Source organism: Chrysochloris asiatica, unplaced genomic scaffold (genome assembly GCF_000296735.1).
Source record: "Chrysochloris asiatica unplaced genomic scaffold, ChrAsi1.0 scaffold00133, whole genome shotgun sequence".
In the NCBI taxonomy this organism is placed as follows: Eukaryota; Metazoa; Chordata; class Mammalia; order Afrosoricida; family Chrysochloridae; genus Chrysochloris; species Chrysochloris asiatica.
The window spans coordinates 4218339-4233683 of NW_006408651.1; the positions used below are offsets into that span (position 1 = coordinate 4218339).

A 15345-nucleotide genomic window follows, 5' to 3' on the forward strand; every position below is an offset into this window, starting at 1 on the left:
CGTGGCTGCTCTGATCCTTTCCCGCTTGACCCCACAAAAAGTGGCGGCTCTTGGAGCAGCTGAGCGTCCCGAACCAGGAAGCAATTGATTTCTTGCTTCTGCCACAAACTCCCCAGCTGTAAGTCTTCCAACCTTCTAGATATTCCTTTATATGTGGTTCAGAGCACTGGGACTGTTCCCTGAGCCTTCTTGGTCCTGTATTCTGTGTTGTTCTCAGCACATCTTTTTCCGGAACTCGATCTATGCATTCTTAAAACAAAATAAGTTCTCAATTATTCTTTGTTCCATTAACTTTTGCCAATTATGCCTTTTGAACATAATTTAGAGAATTTGAGAATACAAAGCTGCTCAATTAGTGAAGGACTCCTGGTGTTCTGGTGTGGCACTGTAGGATAAGCACTAGACTCTAATTGTAAGGTCAGCTGCTCCTTGGAAACCCTATACAGGTTCATGATGAGACAGCACTTAACAATAGTAATAAAATAATTACATTGGGATTCTACCCCTGTGGATCCTGTACCTCTAATTAAGGCATTGTGAAGGAGAAATAAACTGAATGTAATTTTTTTCCATTGGTGGCTGAATGCCCAGAATGATTTATATCTTAGCCTGTGATGTCATCCTTATTTAAGTGTTCAAGACAGACAAATAAAAAAAATAGCAGAAAAAATTAAAAGGGAAGTAAAAATAATTCAAAGGGGTAAAAGTCTAAATCTAAAGTGTGAGTGCTATATTACTCAGTTTTGATTCAGAAGTTCACTGTGATTTCAGTGACAATTTGAATACAGTCTTGGATTTCATTTAGTCTGACAATGACATTAATGCTATGTTGAAAACACCTGTTTCCATATTCTGCATTTTTTAAGAAAATTAATCCTAACAAGGGATTCTGGAAAGTGGGATGCTTGAATGCTTTCTTTTCCCTTAGATTCCAATTTATCTGCTTCTCTTACACCAAGCAGCTGTTAGAGTCAGAAGACATATGGAATAGAGGAGAGTATAGGCTCTATAGAACCCCTAATACAGATTTGACTTTCTCTGCACCACTTGAGTGCCTGGGCATCAAGGTAGAAGTTCTAGATGAGGATCTCAGTGTTGCAGATCCTGGAAAGAGGTTGTTTGACTAAGTGCTGTCAAATCCATTCCAACTCATAGTGACCATGTATTGAGTTTCAAAGGAGCAACTGGCGGGTTTGAACTATCAGTCTTTTGTTTAGCAGTATACAAGAGGACAGAAGAGTGGGGATCTCCCAAGTCTGCCACCCTGCCTGGAGGGATGTCTTTGGCTTTGTATTTGTTTGTTTGTTTGTTTGTTTTAGTTTTTATTGTGAATTGTTTTCAGGGAAGATCATCAGTTTTATGTTCAACAAGCCATATACTTTGTTTCATTGCAATTATTATAATCCCCTCCATGTACCATCCATTAACAGTATTTCTATTAATTTTAGCTTTGTTTTTTAAAACACTCAGGCATATAAATAATTTAAACCACCAAAGGGCACATTCTGCAAGTCTGCCTCCTATGACCGCCAGTTCTCAATCTCCCTTTTTCCATGACTCTAGAGTCCTCAGCTTCTTCCTCTCTCCATGTCCCCATCTCTGGTGTCACTGCTTCTCTGGATAAGGTCCTGCATTCTGCTTGTGCTCTTCTCTCTTGATGGTCCTAGAGTCCTCTGTTTCTGGACTGTAAGATTAACTACTCCCCTGTTTTAGTTACAAAACTTCTGCCTTTACGATTGTGACAGTTGCAATTAGTCATAATAACAATTACTCACTATAAGAATTGTATCCCCATCTCCTTTTACCAGACCCATCTAGACAAAACGACAACTATTTAGTGGGGACTCTATCCTCCCCACCACACACACACACACTTAAACTAAACTCCTTCTTGAAACCTTGTAAGCCAGTCACTTTGTGCTTTTATCGCCCCCTTATTTTAGGTAGCCAATGTCCCTATCAACCCCTGTATTCAGAGGGTAGATAGCATTGATACTTGATGTGAAGACTCCTTTCCTCTCTGTTGGTATTTTGAGGTACTGCCTCCATGTGTATAGGTCAAGTTCATCAAATTGTGACAATTTACTCTAGTTTCCATTATTAAAAAAAAAAAAAAAATTATCTTCTTCTCTTCGAGTTCTGATTATCAAGCCTAAATGGGTGCTCTTGTGAGTCTCCCCTTACTTACTGTCTGCTGAATGCTTCACTCTGAGATCTAGCCCTCCATGGCTATGTCCTTTTCCATGGGCTCAGGTGTCCCCAGGTCTCACCACACTTCGTACCAACCAGCCCTTCCTCTTCTCTCTCTCATCTCCAGGTCAGTGGGAGTCTATGGAATATGGTTGGACTTAGCCCATTTCTTCACTGCTGCCTTTCCCCCTCTTCCACTAACCAGTAGACATTTGTGGTGTTACCTTTGAGTTTCAGTCTTTAGAGAGGGGTTTGTCCTAAAGGGACTTGATTGCTTGCCTTGATGGCTTCTCAGTGAACATCTTGCAGTAGCCGAACATACTGCCATTTTTGTTGTTTTTCCTGCTGATCTTTCTTTGGAGATGCAACTTTTGTTGCTCTAACTGTTCCAGACTGGCCACAGAATTTTTTAGACAATTTTTTTTAAAATATAAGAAATATTTGATTGATTTCTTAAATAAACAAGAAGAACAGGATGTCTTAGAATAGCCAGGACAGATATGAGGAAAGTGACTAAGGGTAATGATTCTAACTAACTGCAGAATATTGTATACACTGTGATAGAATCAATATGATACTAAGGCAGGAACATATATATAGATTTATAAAACAGAATAGAGCCTTCCTCAGTTGGAACCTTCACCTGAATCAGAGAACACAGAAAATGCTTTGAGTATTGATTTTCTGTATTTTCCCAAGGATAATAAAGAAGTAGTAACCTTTGTGTCTGCTCTACATAGAAGAGAAATCATTTCATTGTTTGCAATGTATGTTTTAGGCACTAGAGTTTAATGCTTTCACAGAACCCATGTTGAGAAAGAGCAGACAGTGCAAAACTATATAATTCTTTTAACATGAGGCTGCTAAAGTTGTCAAGTGCCTTCAAGTCGGTTCAAACTCATAGCAGCCCAGTATAACGTTTCTAAGACTTAAAATCTTCACAGAAGCAGAAGGCTATATCTTCCTCCCATGGAGTTTCTGGTGGGTTCAACTCATGGACCTTGTAGTTCGTAATCCAGTACTTACTGTAATTTTAAGAGTGGTGTGATCTATATAGGAAGTGGTGCTGTAGTTCTGCACATTCTCTTCATCACCTGAATATTGGATGTTTCCTGTCTTAGTTATCTAACGCTGCTGTAACAGAAATGCCACAATGGATGGCTTTAACAGCCAGAAATTTATTCTCTTGCAGTTTGTTGTTAAGTGCCATCAAGTAGATTCCGACACACAGCGACCCTGCATAGGGTTTCTGAGGATCATCTGGTGGGTTTGAACTGCTAACCTTGTGGTTTGCAGTCCATTGCTATTCCACAACACCAGACTTAAGTGGAAATTCAGAGTGCCAGTTCTTGGGAAAGGCTTTCTCTTTGCTGACTCCGGGCATGGGTCATTGTTTCCTTTCAGAATCTATAGGCCCAGTACTCCTTGGAAAGCTCCATACATTTGGTATCGATCTTATTCCTGGATCTAGGAGCTTCGCAATGTAGGAACCCCAGATCCAAAGGGCACACTCCACTCCCACCTCTTCAGTAGGTCCATCGCTCTTTCAAGCATCTCGCCTTTTATCCTTTAAAAGATAAAATGTGTTGCATGTCACATGCTTGGGAATCTCTCATAACCCTCTCATTGTTTTATCACATTTCCTATATCTGCACAGGCTATGAAGTCTTGTTAAGTAGAAGAAAAGAATGAGAATTGAACATTTTTAGCTCTTTGGATTTGCTGAGTTTCAGTTTATGTTTTCTACTAAAGGAGATATAAGAAACCACATTGAAGTTTCAGTTAGTAGTGCCTTTCAGCCCTGCCCCCTCCTTTTATGATGTGACTCCAGATTTTATGCTTTTTGTAGTATGTTGTGTTACCCTCCAAAATCAATCTGAGATGATGAAAAGTAGTGGCTATATTGAACTAGGAAGAATCAACTCTCCTTTGGAAAACCTTTGTTCTTTATGTTACTTTTATTTTACTTTCACCAACACAGGCTTATTTAGAATATCATACATAAATTTCAGCATATATGTACGTATGTAAGCATGTTGTTATGTACTGTCCAGACTCATAGACACCCTGTATAGGGTTTCAGAGGAGTGGTTGATGAGTTTTAGCTGCCAACTTTGCGGTTCACACTACAGTGCCGCAGGAGGATCCCATATATAGTATGGAGTCCTAGTGTGGCACTGCAGGTTAATGAGCAAGATCAGTTTGAACTGCAAGGTTGGTGGTTTAACACCACCAGCCACTCCTCGGAATCTGTATACAGGGTGGCTATGAGTCCTAACCATCTCAGTGACACTAATATATATATATGATATTCTCAATTGTATATATACATACCTTTAGGCTAATATGACATCCTAGAACTTCAGTACAGAGCCAATAAATGACTAAATTTTACTAATACTTTAGTCCTCCCACCTCATACTTAAGTTTTGTAGGTTCAATAAGATACCCAGTTCAGAACACTTCTAGTGGCCTAGAGGACAGAGCTGAAGTCCAGGGTTGAAGGGCCTCTCCTCAGAATCCAAAGTGCATGACCAGCATCCAGTGTCTAGAGGGTAGAGAACAGAGGATTATTGTCCAACCTCAGAGCTAATGTAAATTGTTCTGTTGGAATTTTAACTTGCTTGGTCCCTGTTACACCTTCTTTCCCTCCAGTTGCTTCCATTTCTAATGAAAATGTCTATCTTTTACATATATCACCATTGCATTTTGGACAGATAACCTCTATTCTAGATTGACAGAAAGGAATTTGTATGCAGGTTGAAATTTGGACTTGAAAGAATTTTGGGATGATATAATAGGTTAATAGCACATTTTCAGTGTATGCATGTTACTGGCATTATGTTAGATGCAAGTATGACTTTATGAGAATATGTGTATGGTTTATGGAGCTATGTACAAGGGTTGAACTATGGTAGTGAAGGTTTTGTGCCAACTTGACTGGGCCAAGATTCTCAATAGTTTGGCAGTTGAGATGTAGCTGCCCTCCATGAGGTGATAAACCAGTTAAAAGGATTAAGGGTGGGATCCACCAGCCTTCATCCCATCACCATCTTTATGGGAGAGTCCCAAGGTATGGCATGAAAGCTTTTTACCTAGGAAGAGAGACTTGAACAGAGAAGGAGGGGCCTACAACCACCATGATAGAAGAGCTGAGAGTAGACTACATCCTTTGGACCTGGAGTCCCTGCACTGTAAAGCTCTTTAAATCCAGAGGAAGACTGATGCCAAGACACATGGAGAACTCCAAGGAATGCTGGGCCTACAGATGCTCAAAGGAGACAGACTTTTCTTCAGAGCCAGTGCTCTCAATTCAGACTTCTAGCCTCCTAAGCTGTGAGAAAATACGTTCAGGCACATTTAAAATACTTACTGATAAAGATTAAAGAGCACAGGTTTCGGTATGGATATGTAAAGAAAACAAAAACCCTCACCACTGGACCAATAAACAACACTCTTACAATGGAGAAAAGGTTGAAGTTGTCAAGGACTTCATTCTTCTTGGATTAACTATCAGCACTCACAGAAGCAGCAGAAACGTCAGCTTGCATTAGCCAAATCTGCTGCACAAGAACTTTTTAAAGTGTTGAAGAGCAAAGATGTCAGCTTGAAGACTAAGGTGTGCCTGACCCAAGAAAGCTATGGTGTTTTCAATAACCTCATGTGAATGCGAAAGCTGGACAGTGAATAAGGAAGACCGTAGAAGAATTGATGCTTTTTTGAGTTATGGTGTTGGGGGAGAATATTGAAAGTGCCATAGGCTGCCAAAAGAACCAATAATGTTTTCAAGGAGCAAAGCTGACATTAGTAAATGTTAATGAAGAGGAGAGAGCTATTGCAGTCCCTGGATAGTACAAACTATTTATGTGCTAACTAAAAGGTTGGAGGTTTGAGTCCACTCACAGGCAGTTTAGAATATAGGCCTAGGTGATTTGCTTCTCAGAGATTAACCATTAAAAACCCTGTGGAGCACAGGCCTACTTGGAACATATAGCGTCTCTGGGAGTTGGAGCCGTCTTGACAGCAACTAGTATGATGTTTAAAAAATTTTAATGCAGACTTTCTAATTTGTAAAACTTATAGGGAATTAAAATCTTTCAAAACCGTAATATCAGAAAGTAAAACATCATTTTTATATTATAACCTTTTCATTACGTGTTTTGGTTTTAAACAGGCCGTATACTCCTCTGAAAGGAGGAATCTCCAACGTATGGTTTGACAGATTGAAGATCTCTAATGACTGCCCAGAACACCTTGAATCAATTGATGGAATGTGCCGATTGCTTGCAGATCTGATTGACGATGAAGTAAAAAGCGGCATCAGTAAAAACAGGATATTAGTAGGTAAGAGACTTAATGTTGGTACAGATTTTTTCATTTTCAGTTTTATTTTATATTGTGCTTTTGTCTAGTTCTATATATTGGATTTTACTTGGGACATTATATAGAAGTACTTCTGTATCATTTGCCGTGTTGATTGTTTCAGATAAACTTAGCATGTTGGGCATTTCAAAATTATTACAATTACAATTACAGATAACGAAACATTATAATTTTAAAACATTTCACTTTAGTTAGCTTTAGTTTTATGAATATAAATTTACATTACTATTCCCATGATTAAAATAAACTAGAGAGTACATGAGATAAAAACTCTTTAGAGTTAATATCACAGGAATAATAAATTTTTATAAATACAATTAATTTTGGTGGCAGCAGAGACAGCCAGATAGAAAAGGCTCCGTAGGGGAGCAACTGAAAATCCAATAAAGCTGTGGTGGAAAAATTACAATATAAAGCAAAATACGATTTAGGAATCACTCCAACAGGACTCCCTCTATGGCCACCCCGCCCAGGCGGAGTTTGAAGACTGGCACAGGGAACCAGCACTAAAATCAATGCAGTGACATTTGCAAAAGGAGGTGCGGGGGATTCTACACATTTTTTCCTCCTCTTCTGTGTTGCGACTTTGCCCAAACCTGCAGGCCTTCAGGTGAATGGGTGCACATCCCCAAGAAAAATCCTATTCTGAGTCTCTCTGTGCCATGTGAAAACTGGAAAGAGCTTGGTGGCTGCTTATGACATCAGCCTGTGGGTGCCAGTCCTGAAGTTAACTTGTGCAGGACCCTTTACTCCAGCCTATCTAGCAAGAAAAATCCTGGTCTGGCCTGACAGACAACCATATGAGCAATCTGTAAAACCCCAACAAAAAAGGATGCAATTATTTCGAGAATTACGCTGTGCACACGCAGTTACCTAGCTGACCTTCAGAAACAAAAACAGTAGACAGTCTTTCCTCTCATTAGCTTATCTATCTGCACACCTTTACGGTGGGGACTAGAGGAGGGGCCTGAGCAAGAGGAAACCCCCAACAACTGTTGGAGGCTTGTACAGTGCACACACACTGCCTGTGTAGCAAGGCGAATAGACAGTTGTCAAGTTTTATTTTCGTTTCAAATTGGTGGTTTTTGTCTCTTCTTTTATATTGCTTTTGGTCCTGTCCTTTTGATCACACATATTCCTGGAGGTGGGAGCTTTTTCTCCCTATGTTACCCAAGAAGAGACAGCAATCATGGCCATATAGCCAAGCTACAAGGATACCCCATAATATTACACCATTGACACAAGAGCCAATAACAGCTGTTAAGCATTACATGCGAAAAAAGGAAGCCAATCTCCTGATCATATCCACCAGGAGACACCTAGTAAGCTTAATAACACCACAACAAACATCCATTTAAGCATTAAAAACCCCACATAACTACTGATCTCAAAACATGTCCAATAACAGAAAAGAGTAACTGAGACAAATGACCTGGAGACAAAGGTTCCCCAAAAGCAGCAGAGCAGATTTTGGATTTGCCTGAGAAGGAATTCAGAAGAATTATATAGAAACAAATTCAAATGCTCCAAAAAGGGGTGGAGGAGAACAAGAAAGAAGTCAGGAAAGTACTACAAGAGCAATCAAATAAGATTGATACAGCACTGGAAACAATGCGAAACCTGCAAAAAGATGTCCCGATGATAATTTATTATAAGAAATGGACAATATCCTGAAAGGGAAAGGAGTAGACTAGATAGAAGCCAGAACACAAATCTCTCAATACTGCTAATGATACAAGAGCAAGCTGAAAAAAGGATAAAGAAAAAGTAAGATTCATGCTGGATTACATGAATAGGAACAACTTAAAAATTATTGGCATTCTAGAACAGGAAGAATCAGAGAAGTCCACAGAGGAAATAGTTGAAGAGCTTCTGGAAGAAAATTTCCCTAAGATCTTGAAAGATGAGAAGATAAACATTCAAGAAGCCGAACGTACACCAGGAAGTATAGTCACGAAGACACACAAGCTCTTGAAAATCAAAGACAAGAAGAGAACCCAAAAAGCAGCCAGGGAGAAGAGAAGTGTCACTTACAAAGGCAAGCAAATCAGATTAAGCTCTGACTTCTCACCAGAAACCATGCAGGCAAGAAGACAATGGGGAGACATATACAAAACCCTAAAAGAAAAAAAAAAACAAACCTGCCAACCAAGAATCATCTACCCATCAAAACTTTCAATCACATACAATGGTGCAATCAAAAACATTCCAGGATAAACAGAATCTGAGAGATTTTATCAAAACCAACCCAGCACTTCAAAACATCCTCAAGGGAGTTCTTTGGACTGAAAACTAACAAGAAAAGACAATAACCAGAGCTTGACAGGTGAGGCAACACCATCTGGAACTCAGTCGACTGAAGGGTTCAGAACAGAACAAAACTACAACAATGAATTTAAAGGAGCTGGGAGGTCAATTGAAGATCAAAATAATATCAATGTCAAAAAAGGGATAAACATAGGAACAGAGATCCAGGTGGTGAGGAGGTCAGGTAGATTACAGGATACAATTGTTGTTGTTCAGTGCACACACATTAACTTTTAGTCTGTTTTTGTCTTTGTGTGTAAAGGATGGAAAAAATATACCAAGTTAATTGCAAAAATAAACCAGCCTGAGTGGCAATTCTAATCTCTGATAAAGTAAACTTTAAGACAAAAACCAGCATACGAGATTAAAGAAGGACACTATCTCATGATCAAAGGGTCAATTGAGCAAGATGACATAACCATAATAAATATCTATACTCCCAATGAAAAAGCACCAACAAATATAAAGCAAACCTTACTAGAATTGAAGAAATAAATATAGATAAATCTATAATAATAGTGGAAGATTTTAATGAGGAAATAAAAGTATTTGCAGACGATATGATCCTATACATAGAAAAACCCCAAAGGTTCAGTAAAAAAACTAGTAGACCTCATTGGAAGATTCAGCAAAGTGGCAGGGTTTAAGATCAACATACAAAAATCAGTTGGATTCCTCTATAGTAACAATGACAGCGCTGAAAAAGACATTAGGAAAGAAATACCATGTAACCAGAGAAACAAAGGACCTATACAAACAAAAAAGTGGAAAAACATACCATGTTCCTGAATAGGAATACTCAACATGGTGAAAATGTCAATATTACCCAAAGCAATTTACACACATAATGCAATCCCAATCCAGCAACATTTTTTAAAGAGATGGAAAACACAATTACAAACTTAGTTGGAAGCCTCTGACTCCCTGATTTCAAAATTTATTACACGGCTACAGTGGTCAAAACAGCCTTGTACTGGTACAGTGAAAGATACATTGATCAATGGAACATAATCGAGAATACAGAAATACAGAATACTGATTTTTGACAAAGTGCCTAGCTATATTGCATGGGAAAGAGATAGTCACTTTAACAGATGGTACTGGCAGAACTGAAAAGCCATATGCAAAAGATTGAAATTAGATCTTTACCTCACGCCTTATACAAAAACCAACTCAGCATGAATAAAAGACCTAAATGTGAATTCCAAAATTATGAAAGTCATCAATGAGAAAATAGGGTCTGATGTGAGTGCTCTAATACAGGGAATATACAGACTACCAAACATTTTGAAAAGTACACAAACAAAAGTAGACAAAATAGATGATTGGGACACACTAAAAATGAAAAAGTTATGGTATCAAAAGACTGCACCAAGAGAACAAACAAGATGGCAGATCGAGTAGACGTGCAGTGAGGAGCTCCATCAACAACAACACAGAATACAGGACCAGGCAGGCTCAGGGGAAGGTGCCAGAACTCTGAACCACATATAAAGGAATATTTAGAAGGTTGGAAGACTTACAACTAGGGGAATTTGTAATAGAAGCAAGAAATCCATTGCTTTCTAATCCAAGACACTCAGCTAATCCTGGAGCCACCATTTTAAGTGAGACCAAGCAGGTGATGTGCCTCCATTCTGGTGACTGGAGGGGGTGCCGGAGTGAGTAGACACCCCACTCCCACCCAAGGATTATACTACGCATGCACACAGATGTCAGCAAAATTTAAAGTGACAGTTTCCACTTAAAACCAAACGACAGTACAAAATGGCCACAGCCTTCCCTGAATTATTTATCACTGTGAAAAAGACCTGAACAGGTATTGTGGAGCGGAACAGGCAGACTAAAAAGGAAATAGGCCAAAAATTAAATCCTTAATTACAAGTTGCGTCACAGTGATGAACAGTGGCATCTTGAAATTTCTCAGTAAGAAGAGTGAAAAGGGAAGCCCATATCCTGATCACAACTACCTGGAGGCAAATAGAAAGCATTAAAAAAATACTAAATTATATACCCATCTAAGTATTAAGGCCACAGATAACTACTGAATATGCCCAAAAAACAGAAACAGATGACCATATCAGCACATGTCCAGAAACAAGATAAAGTGGCTGAGGCAAATGAGCTGTAAGTAGACCTACACTCCATACTGGATGATGGGCAGGCTTTGGAAATGCCTGAAAAAGAATTCAGAAAAATGTATCAAAACACTATACAATGCAGCTGAGAAAAATAAGGAAGACGTTGGGAAAGTGCTATAGGAACAATCAAATAAAAAAGACACAGCATTGGAAACAAAGAGAGAAAAGCCAGAACTAGTGAGCTAGAAAATAAGTCTCTCAACACTACTAAGAAAGAAGAGCAAACACAAAAAAGATAACAAAAAAAATCTGAATAAGGCCTAAGATTCATGTTGGACAACATGAAGAGGAATAACTTAAGAATTATCAGAATCAAACAAGTCCACAAAGGAGATAGTTGAAGAGATGCTGGAAGAAAATTTTCCTAACATCCTGAAAAGCGAAAAGATAAGCATTCAGGAAGTATAGACCCTAAGAGAAAACCACCAAGACATATAATAATCAAGCTCTCCAAAATCAGAGATAAGGACAGGATCTTGAAAGCAGCTAGGGAAAAGAGAAGTGTAACATACAAGGTAAGCAAATCAGATTAAGCTTGGATTTCTCAACAGAAACCATGCATGCAAGAAGGCAATGGAGAGACATACAAGAAAGAAAAAAAAACTGCCACCAAAGAATCCTCTACCCAGCAAAGTTGTCAATCAAATATGACAGTGTAATCCAAACATTCCAGGATAGACAGAAGCTAAGGGAGGTCAGTCTATGATCAAAACAATTACAAGGTGAAAGAAGGTAAACACATAGGAACAGAGATCCAGGTGGTGGGAAGGTCAGGTCGATTATAGGATAAAACAGACTGTCTTAAGTGGAGGGAAGGACTAATGGAATATAAGGTAACCACAACAGTGGGATTGGGGTGGGGAGTTTAGTTCGGGTGTTGGGGAGGGCAATACAAGAAGGGGGAGGAGGCAGAAGAACAAGATAGATAGGGGAACACTGAGACAGGTTTGCATGGTCTAAGTGGGACAGAGGTAAATAGTGATGCATCCTCAACCATGGAACACAACAGGGCTCTGTGATACAGGGATCTAGGTATAGCTTGAAGAGGGTAAATAATACTAAAATCCTTGACTGCCTTATGAATAGTAGTTTTCCTTGCCTACTATTGTAAAATAGACACTTGAGTGGGATAGAATGGAATGTTGGGAAACATGATTACAGAAAACTTATAAGCCCGTCTTCAGCCTATAACTTATTGGAATACTTAAAAGGGGTTCTAGAACTTGCCCAGTGAAATAGGCCTCTTACAAAGACTGCAGAGTGTAGGACCCTAGGTGGAATTCTGAGTCCCTTCCAGAACATTATGAGGTGGTACATTCCAACCAGCAAGGACAACAGAAGATACATCTTCAAAGAAAAATCATCAGAAAAAAACCAAAACAAAACTGTCAGTATGACTGGCTAATACAAGAATAAGCAAGCTGTTCACCAGGATGCCATCAAGGCAAGCAATCAAGTTACTGCAGGACAAACTCCCCTCTAAGATTAAAACTCAAGGAAACACACAAACAGGCATGTAAGCTTGCTGGTGACCACACTGGTCTACTGGTGAGTGGAAGGGGGGAAAGGCAGCAATGAAAAAAGACGCTGAATTCAACCACAGTTCATTGACTCCTGTTGACCTGGAGATGAGAGAGAGAAGAGGAAGGGCTAGAGCTGAGAGTGAAGCATCCACCTGATATGAAGTGAAGGGATATGCACAAGAACACCCAAACTTGCAGATAGTACCCATTTGACCTATCATCAATGGCTTGATAATCACAACTTAACTAAAGTAAAATTTAAAAAATATATATTTTTTTGATAAAGGAAACAGGTAAATTGCTACAATTTGATGAACCTGACCTATACTCATGGAGGTAGTAACTCTAAATACCAACAGAGAGGGGAGGAGTCTTCACATCAGGTATCAATGCTATCCCCTCTGTACATAGGGCAGATAGGGAAGGGCAACTTAGACACTGGCTACCTAAAATGAGGGGTCAATATAGGCATGAAGTGACTGGCTTACAGTGTTTCAAGAAGGAATTTAGTTTAAGAATATGGGGGGAAAGAAAAGAGTCCCCACTGAATAGCTGTCATCGTATCTAGATGGGTCTGGTGAAAAGAGATGGGAATAAGATTCCTAAGATTCAATAGTGAATAATTGTTATGACTAATTGCGACTGTCACAATTGTAAAGGTAGAAGTTTTGTTAACAAAAACAGAGGAGTGATAAATCTTACAGTCCAGAAACAGAGGACGCTAGAGCCATCAAGGGAGAAGAGCACAAGTAGAATGTGGGGGACCTTATCCAGAGAAGCAGCAACACCAGACATGGGGATATGGGGAGAGGGAGCGGCTGAGAACTGCAGCTTCATGAGAAGAGAGGATTAAAAGCTGGTGGCCAGGAGGCAGACTTGCAGAATGAGCCCTTTGGTAGTGTAAATTATTATGTATGCTTGAGTGTTTTTTGTTTTTTGCTTTTTTTTAAAGATCTAAAGTGCATAGAGAGAAAATACTGTTAAGTGGTGGTACATGTAGTGGATTATAATCATTGTAATGAAACAAGGTGTATCATATGTTGAATGTAAAACTGAGGATCTGCCCTGTAAACTTTCACTCAATCCAGATTAAAACCTTAATAAAAAAAGACTTCAAAAGAGTAAAAAGGGTACGCACAGAATGGGAAAAAATATTTTGCAATGACGCATCAGACAGTGGACTCATTTCTAAAGTATATAGCAAGCTACAACACCTCTACAAGAAAAAGACAAATAACCCAATTAAAAAGTGGGCGCAGGACATGAACAGACACTTCACTAAGGAAGAAATCTGGGCAGCCAACAAACACATGAAGAAATGTTCACGATCACTAGCCATTAGAGAGATGCAAATCAAAACAATAACGACATATCATCGGACAACAAATGCTGGTGCTGATGCGGAGAAACAGGGACCCTCCTACATTGTTGGTGGATTGCAAAATGGTCCAACTACTCTGGAAAGCAATATGGCACTTTCTCAGAAATACCTTATGATCCAGCAATTCCTCTACTTGGTATTTACCCACAAGAAATATGAGCCATAACATGAGTAGATGTATGCACACCAGTGTTCATAGCAGCACTATTTACAATAGCAAAAAGATGGAGACAGCCTAAGTGCCCATGAATTGAAGAATGGATAAACAAACTGTGGTACAGACACACAATGGAATACTATGCTACCTTGAAGAACAACAAGGAAGCTGCAAGCCACCACATAACATTTATGAACCTTGACGACATACTGAGTGAAATTTGTCACAAAAGGAGAAATATTGCATAGGACCATTACTGTAAAAGAGTAAGAAAAAGAACCCGCACTAAATGGGGGGGAAAATTTATACATGTATGTATGTATGTATTTGCTGATCACCAGGATGTATGGGATGAGAGGAGGGCATGGAGGGAGGGGAAGATAGAGCACAGGATAGGGAATAGACATAGGATAGCTTGGGTGTGGGGGTGGGGGGGCAATACACAAGAAGGGGGAGGGGAATGGAAGAACAAAGCTGATGGGATAACAGGCAGGTTCACACGGACTAAGAGGGACAGGTAAATGATGTTGTATGCACAGCCTTGGAACAACAGGACTCTGGGATACAGGGATTAAGGCATGGTTTGAAGGTGTATAAGAGGGGACTAATGTTAAGATGCTTGGCTGTCTTTTGAATCTTGGTTTCCCTTACCTACCATTGTAAAATAGACACTTGAGGGGAGGAGAAAGGAATAGCCAGAAATATCACTGCAGAAAGCTTGTAAGTCCGTCTTTGGCCTATAACTGATTGGAATACCTTAAAGGGGGCTAGAAGTTGTCCAGTGAAAGAAGCTTCCTGTGGAGCCTTTACATTGCTCAAGACCATAGGTGGAATCCAGGACCCCATCCAGTACCGACTGAGGTAGGAAATTTCCACTGGAAAGGATGAGTAGACCAGCCTGGAGTGGCTAGAAGATCAGAAGATACTTCGTGAAAGAAAGACCGGCAGGAAAAATCTGAAACAATAATGGCAGTCTGATTAATTACTAGAAGAACAACCAAGCTGTTTGCCCGGGAGCCATCAAGGTAAGTGGTCAGGACCCCTCAGAGCAAACCCCCTTCTAAGACTGAGATTCAAGAGGAATATATGAGCAGGCATGTGGTCTGGCTGATGACCACGGTCACCGCTAAGGAGAAGAGGGGGCAGAAAACAGCAATGAAGTTGTGACCATATTCAGTAGACCCCTGTGAACCCGGGTGGAGACCTGGATGGCCAGCAGTATGGCAGACCTGGGGACTCCTGGATCCAGAGACAATGACATGG

At 39.7% G+C, this 15345-nt stretch overlaps 1 protein-coding gene across 1 annotated transcript in view; it reads left to right on the top strand.

Moving 5' to 3' along the window:
- The window catches only part of LOC102837496 (lysophospholipase-like protein 1-like), an 85415-nt gene that overhangs the window by 62573 nt on the left and 7497 nt on the right, over positions 1–15345 (top strand). The window contains exon 3 of the mRNA XM_006869713.1: positions 6365–6534. Coding sequence (XP_006869775.1) covers positions 6365–6534 — 170 coding nt within the window. The remainder of the gene's footprint in view (positions 1–6364; positions 6535–15345) is intronic.